Here is an 8,080-nt window from a genome sequence, read left to right as displayed (position 1 = left end):
AGCTCCCCACGGTGACACACTTGGTCTTATAAACTTCTTCTCAAGTAAGTCTTCCAATTGCTTCTTTAATTCATACAATTCAGATGCCGACATTCTATACGGTGCCATCGAAACAGGCCTAGTACCAGGTACCAGATCAATAGTAAATTCAACTTCCCTCTCTGGCGGCACACTAGGAATTTCATCAGGAAAAACTTCAGGGAAATCTTTCACCACTAACAGTTCCTCTAACTTAGCTTTACTCTCAACCGACAACGTCGCCATCAAAGAAAACATCTGAGCTCCCTCTTTCATTAATTTTCGCAATTCTCTGAAAGGTAATAAGTCAACTCCTTCCTCTTCCGGAGTGGAAAACCTCACCGACTTACGATGACAATTTATATGAACATAATTATACTCCAACCAGTTCATACCAAGAATTACATCCATCCCACCCAACGGCAAACATACTAAATCAACATAGAAATCTTTATCGAAGATCGACAAAGGACAATTTAAACACACCAAGGAAGTAGTTGTTGATCCCTTAGCTGGGGTCTCAACAATCAATTCACCATCCAAAGCGAACAATTTTAAACCCAGTCTTCGAGCACAGTTAGCAGAAATAAAATAGTGTGTAGCACCGGTATCAATAATAGTAATTAAAGGAGTACCATTTATGAAACATGTACCTCGGATAAGTCTGTCCTCACTGGAGGTTTGAGTTCCGGTCAATGCGAACACTTTTCCAGTTTGAGATTTCTTTGGCTTCTGACACTGACTTCCAATATGCCCTTCTTCGCCATAATTAAAACAAATCATTTCCTTGTGTTTGCAATCAGCTATTGCATGGCCAGTCTTACCACAACGAAAACACCTCTTTACTTCAGCAGTGCATACATTACTCTTATGACCAGCCTGACCACATTTGAAGCAAACTATACCAGCAGGAGCACCTCCCCTACTAGTCCTCTGAGCCGGAGCAGCTCCTTGTTTCCCTTTTCCCACTGGAGCATCATACGGCTTGCCACGACTTTGGTGTTGCTTGCCCTTGCGGTCACTGACAATCTTGTAATGAGCATTATTGTCTTCTTCAAATATCCTGCAGCTATCAACCAATTCAGTAAAAATGCGTATCTTCTAATACCCAACAGCCTTCTTAATTTCATAGCGCAGTCCGTTTTCAAACTTGATGCACTTTGAAAATTCAGCACCAGCACCAGTGTAATGAGGATAAAATTTGGACAACTCCACAAATTTTGCAGCATAATCAGTGACAGACATGTTTCCTTGCTTCAGCTCAAGGAACTCAATTTCTTTCTTACCACGGACATCTTCCGGATAATACTTTCTCAGGAATTCCCTACGGAATACATCCCAAGTAATGACTTCACCTGCCACGGTCAACCTCTCGTGAGTCTCTAGCCACCAGTCATCAGCTTCGACTGCTAGCATGTGAGTACCATACCGAACCTTCTGAGCTGGAGTACAATCCATAACACGGAAGATTCTCTCGATCTCTTTCAACCATCCCAAGGCTGCATCTGGATCATGCTTCCCTTTAAACACCGGCGGATTCTCTCTTTGAAAAGTCGCCAAGCTACGTGATCCAGCATCTCCACCAGCATTTGGCAAGTTCTGCACAGCTTGTGCCATCGCTTGCATTGCGGCAGCCATTGCAGCGTCATTCCTCCCAGCCATTTCAACTTATCACCACAACACAACTTAAAGTTAGATTAGTAACAATACATAATTGTTAGACAGTAACGACACGACAACTGGCCGGACAGACCGACCTGCTCTGATACCACTAATGTAACACCCTTCTAAAATACCCCAATATTTAATTAAAACAACATATATAAATCAGAGTAAATATGCTATCAAGGGTGTCACACAATCAATTCACAACATTCACCATAATAACTGTCATGCTCTTTATTTAATCAAAATAACATTTTTGCATAATTCGCAGCGGATAGAAATCAAACCAACCATTCCAAAACATATAACATATAACAGATAAAAAGGTTCAACAACCAACAATAAAACAATTAAAACATCCCGTCCCGATGTTACATCTATCAGAGCATGACCCATTAAGGAGGCTACACTAGACTCCAAGCACTAGCTTCTACTCAATCACTGCTCGTTACCTGAAAAATAGTTGTAAGGGTGAGTTCCTCAATCGATATAATAAGCATTATAAAATATCATGTCATGTTAAGTAATTTAACACATTAATCACCCTAATCACATCACACATTCAGTAACGGCACATCACTCAAACATCATACTCAATATCAACACAAACACCACTTCTCAATTAAATTAAATACCCATACGACAAACCAACAAAAATGCAACTCTAATGAGACTCGACTCGTCATGCATGTGGTACCATTCGGAGTAAAACTCCCAACTTAAAATTTGCCAATTTAACGGGGCATCAAGGCATAAGCCTTCAACTTTCAACTTAAAATTTGCCAATCCAGGCCAACGTGGTGTGAGCAAAGCTCCGATTTAATGCATATGAATGTACATGGCATACACGACTTAAAATTTTCGACAACATAATAATAATAACAACACAACAATGTTTTCAACCAAAATCAACTTATAAACAACTTTGGCTCACCAAGCCTACAACTCAGTATTTTCAACAACTTTCCGTACACGGAACAACTTAACAACTCAGTCATACTTGTATCGACACTTCATAATATAAACCCAACCAAATTACCCATCGACTTAACTATAATATTACTTCACAACGTAACCCAATCCCTACTATGTCACCCACCGATATAGGCAATCATCAATTAGGCATACAACAGTTCAATTAACAATTTTCCCACTCTGCAACAGTGTTAACCGGTTAACGCCCTGGGTTAACCGGTTAACGCAGCTCAAACACGCTTCCTGTCCCCACTTAACAGTGTTAACCGGTTAACGCCCTGGGTTAACCGGTTAACGCAGACAAAACATCAATTTTTTCACAATTCATAACAGTGTTAACCGGTTAACACCCTGGGTTAACCGGTTAACGCAAGACAGAAAGCTGTTCCTGCGCTAACACAAGGCAGAATGCAGAATTCTCCGCATTTTCCGCTGTTGGAGGACTTCCGGACCTCCGATTCCAATTCCGTAAAAAGCTCCACGTTCGGGAAATCACAATACACTCAAATACATACTCACTTACAGTTTTAGCACAACTTATTCAACATAATTTTTCAGCATTCAACAATCCCAATTAGGGTCAAATCAACGGTTTATCACTACCCATTACATGTTACCCCATAATACCCATTAACCGACGATAACCCCGCTTACCTGAAATAATCCGGCAGTCTTTAGCTTCAAGCTCTTCTCTTCTCCAACCTTTGCTCTCTTGCTCTTCCTCTTTGCTCTTTCTCCACTTTTCAGCCGCTTCTCTGCTTTTCACGTAAAAACCCTCTTTACCAAAAATGAAACTCTTTTCTTAATTCCCACTTATATACTCTCCAATAATTATTATTCCAATAATAATAATAATAAATAATCCAATAATTCCAATTATTTAATTAAATTAATAAATATAATATTAACTTAAATTAAATAATTATCTTATTTTTATCGGGGTGTTACAACCCGCCACACGGTGTTCTAGCAATGACGAAATGCTGAGATTCAGACTGGGGAGAGAACGACACTGAAAACCTGCTGTTGGGGAAAGCGATAGTGGTTCTGGCAACCACGATCTTCGGGAGATGACTCAGCAGGGGAAGCAAACACTGATACGATACCAAGGTTCTGCTTCACGGAAAGAAACCATGGATCTGGCATTGGGATTATCGATCTGGCCTCGAACTCTAAGGAGCAGCCACTTCTGCTGGGAAGATACAGTCTGGCACTGTCAACTCCGCAGGGGGTATACAATCTGGCACTGTCAACTCTACTGGGGAGTGTATATTCTGAAACAACCGCTTGGGGAAGTACAGTGGTGAGAACCTGCTGGGGATTGAAGAATCCAACACTCTGATCAGCTCTGCAGGGATAAGACACCAGATTCGTCTGTTGGCGACTTCACTGGGGAAGATATTCACGATCATCTGCAGGGGATTTTAAGGAAATGCCCCGAGGGTATCTGTTCTGAATAGACGATCCAAAGCACTTAAAATTTACAGCAATTTTAAATGTTTATTAAGCATGTACCTGTAAAGCCCTTATGTGTCATGATGCAATGTTTATCAAAAATTCGGACGTCATTTTTGCAAACAAAACAGTAAAATGAAAATGAAAACAGAGATATACTGAATAACATGATTTTATTGATTGAATGGCCTCTGAATAGGCATTTACATCAGGAAGCAATCCCTGGAAAGAGGTAATCGCACAAAAGATAAAAACAGAAATTAATCTAATGGCAATGTGAAATGGATTTCTATTGGGTTCCAATTCTTCTATGACTTGCTCGTCTTCAAGATCCTCCAGATGATCAGCCTTCTGAAAAGATGATTGGATTGTTTCCTACCTTTCGAAAATTTCCAGTCATCGACATGAGATGAGATTCAGAACTAACTCAGAACGCAGTCATTCGCTTAATCCCTAACTTTTGCCTGGATCACCCTTTTCAGGTTTTCAATCCACCGGGATACCCATTTTTGCCTAAGTTGCCTTTTTAGGTTTTCAACTTACCGGGTGTACGATCTTTTCATTTTTAATCCCTAATTTTTGCCCGAACCTTTTCATTTTCTTGGTTCGTCGGGATGCCCATTTTTGCTTGGACTATTCTTTTTACTGTCCAGCGGGTCTATTTTATGCGAAGTATTTTTTAACTGCGTCTGAGTTCACAGGGGAAGTGAAGTTTTCACCATCCATAGTTGCAAGCATTAAAGCCCCACCATCAAAAACCTTGGTGACAATATACGGTCCATCATAGTTAGGAGTCCACTTGCCCCTGTGATCTGTCTGAGGAGGAAGGATCCTTTTCAACACTAAATCTCCGACTTGGAAACAACGAGGACGCACTTTCTGATCAAAGGCTCTCTTCATCCGACTCTGATACAACTGCCCATGACAAATGGCTGCCATTCGCTTCTCTTCGATAAGACTCAACTCATTGAACCTTGTCCGAATCCATTCGGCTTCGTCTAACTTGACATCCAACAAGACTCTTAGAGAAGGAATCTCCACTTCAACAGGTAGGACTGCTTCCATACCATACACCAGGGATTAAGGGGTTGCCCCGGTCGATGTACGTACTGAAGTGCGGTACCCATGCAAGGCGAAAGGTAGCATCTCATGCCAATCTCTGTACGTGACGACCATCTTCTGCATAATCTTCTTTATGTTCTTATTTGCCGCCTCAACATCGCCGTTCATCTTAGGGCGGTAAGGGGAAGAATTGTGATGCTAAATGTTGAAGTTCTGACACAACTCCTTCATCATTTTGTTGTTGAGATTAGAACCATTATCAGTAATGATTCTTTCGGGAATCCCATAGCGACAAATGATTTCTTTCTTGATGAAACGGGCAACCACATGTCTAGTGACATTCGCGAACGACGCTGCCTCGACCCACTTGGTGAAATAGTCGATGGCAACAAGGATGAAGTGATGCCCATTGGAAGCAGTCGACTCAATCTTTCCAATCATGTCAATACCCCACATAGAAAACGGCCACGGCGAAGACATCACATTCAGAGGATTCGGCGGTACATGCACCTTATCAGCATAAATCTGGCATTTATAACACTTCCGAGCATATTTGAAGCAATCTGATTCCATGGCCATCCAGTAATAACCCGCTCTCAACAATTTCTTAGCCATTGCATGTCCGCCGGCATGAGTACCGAAGGAACCTTCATGAACTTCCTGCATTAACATGTCCGCCTCGTGTCTGTCCACGCATCTGAGCAAAACCATGTCGAAGTTCCTCTTATACAGCACATTGTCTTTGTTCAAAAAAAAACTTCCTGCCAATCTTCTCAAAGTCTTTCTGTCGTTGTTGGATACCCCTGCAGGGTACTCTCGATTTTTCAAAAAGCACTTAATATCGTGATACCAGGGCTTGTCATCGACTACCAGTTCAGCGGCAAACACATATGCGGCCCTATCAAGGCGCATAACATCGATCCTGGGAGCATGGTTCCAACGAATTACCTTGATCATGGAGGATAGAGTAGCAAGTGCGTCTGCCATCTGGTTCTCATCACGAGGTATATGATACAATTTTACTGTTGTGAAGAAAGTCAATAGTCTTCTCGTGTAGTCTCTGTAGGGGACCAGAGTGGGCTGGAGAGTATTCCAATCACCATTCACTTGATTGATCACCAGAGCTGAATCTCCGAAGATGTCCAAAGTCTTAATTCTCAAATCAATGGCTTGCTCAATACCCAAGATACAGGCCTCGTACTCAGCTTCATTATTTGTGCACTCAAAAGTCAAACAAGCGGTGAAAGGTATGTGGGCACCTTTCGGAGTTGTAATGACAGCACCAATTCCACTTCCTCTAGCATTGACAGCCCCATCAAACAACAAAGTCCACTTTTCGTTTGGATCAGGTCCTTCCTCAATTACTGGATCTTCACAGTCTTTCATCTTGAGGAACATGATGTCTTCATCAGGGAATTCAAACTTCATCGGCTCATAATCATCAATCGGCTGCTCGGCAAGGTAGTCTGACAGAATACTACCTTTGATGGCCTTCTGTGACGTGTACTAAATATCATACTCTGTTAAAATCATTTGCCAACGAGCGACCCTTCCGGTGAGAGCTGGCTTCTCGAATATGTATTTCACTGGATCCATCTTAGAAATCAACAAGGTAGTATGGTTCAACATATACTGCCTCAGTTGGCGAGCAGCCCAGGCCAAAGCACAACAAGTTTTCTCAAGCTGCGAATATTTGATTTCACAGTCGGTAAACTTTTTGATAAGGTAGTATATGGCATGCTCTTTTCGACCAGACTCGTCATGGTGTCCCAATACACACCCCATCGAGTTCTCAGTCACTGATAGGTACATTATCAGAGGTCACCCAGGAACTGGAGGTATAAGGATCGGAGGTTTCTGTAGATACTCTTTTATCTTCTCGAAAGCCCTTTGACAATCTTGATTCCACCTGATAGCCTGATCTTTCCTCAGCAATTTGAAAATTGGCTCACACGTGGCTGTTAGGTGAGAGATGAACCTTGCGATGTAGTTCAACCTTCCTAAGAAACCACGGACTTGTTTCTCTGTTCTTGGCTCAGGCATTTCCTGTATCGCTTTCACTTTGTCGGGATCCACCTCAATCCCTTTTCCGCTAACAATAAAACCCAGCAATTTTCCCGATCTCACCCCGAAAGTGCACTTGTTCGGATTAAGTCTCAGTTTGAATTTCCTCAAACACTCAAATAGTTTCTGCAAATTCACCAAATGTTCTTCTTCTGTCTGAGATTTGGCAATCATATCGTCCACATAAACCTCGATTTCATGATGAATCATATCATGGAATAGAGTCACCATAGCTCGTTGATATGTTGCTCCAGCATTTTTCAGACCAAACGGCATCACCTTGTAGCAGAAGGTGCCCCATGGGGTTATGAAAGTTGTCTTTTCCATGTCTTCTGGTGCCATCTTGATTTGGTTATAGCCAGAAAAGCCATCCATGAAGGAGAATACCGAGAACTGAGCTGTATTATCCACCAAAACATCGATGTGAGGTAATGGGAAATCATCTTTAGGGCTAGCTCTGTTCAGATCCCGGTAGTCGACACACATCCGTACCTTTCCATCCTTCTTAGGTACTGGGACGATGTTTGCAACCCATGGCGGATAATTGGTGACTGCTAGAAACCCTGCATCCAACTGCTTTTGCACTTCTTCCTTTATCTTGACAGCCATCTCTGGTCTTGTTCTTCTGAGCTTCTGCTTGACCGGTGGACAACCTTCTTTGAGAGGCAAGCGGTGTACCACGATGTCTGTGTCCAGCCCAGGCATGTCCTGATAAGACCAGGCGAAGATGTCACTACGCCAAAAATGGCTTTTAACAGCGCATCTTAGACAGCGCTTTTAAAAGAAAGCGTTGTCTAAGGTTAAAATTAAAAACAAACACGGAAAATGTTCCAAGAAAATA

The 8,080-nt window shown here is 42.0% G+C and overlaps 1 protein-coding gene across 1 annotated transcript; it reads right to left on the bottom strand.

Moving 5' to 3' along the window:
• Positions 1-288: 288 nt before the first annotated feature.
• On the bottom strand, positions 289-1,680 carry LOC127129345 (uncharacterized; the record flags this gene model as incomplete). Its single annotated transcript, XM_051058558.1, has 2 exons — positions 1,159-1,680; positions 289-1,071 (listed from the first exon to the last, which is right to left on the bottom strand). Coding segments are annotated over exons 1-2 (1,305 nt in total), but the record flags the coding sequence as incomplete, so codon positions are not given.
• Positions 1,681-8,080: the final 6,400 nt, after the last annotated feature.

Source organism: Lathyrus oleraceus, chromosome 3 (assembly GCF_024323335.1).
Source record: "Lathyrus oleraceus cultivar Zhongwan6 chromosome 3, CAAS_Psat_ZW6_1.0, whole genome shotgun sequence".
NCBI classification, from domain to species: domain Eukaryota; kingdom Viridiplantae; phylum Streptophyta; class Magnoliopsida; order Fabales; family Fabaceae; genus Lathyrus; species Lathyrus oleraceus.
Note: the sequence above shows the minus strand (reverse complement) of the source record. Positions and strands in the feature narration are given on the sequence as shown.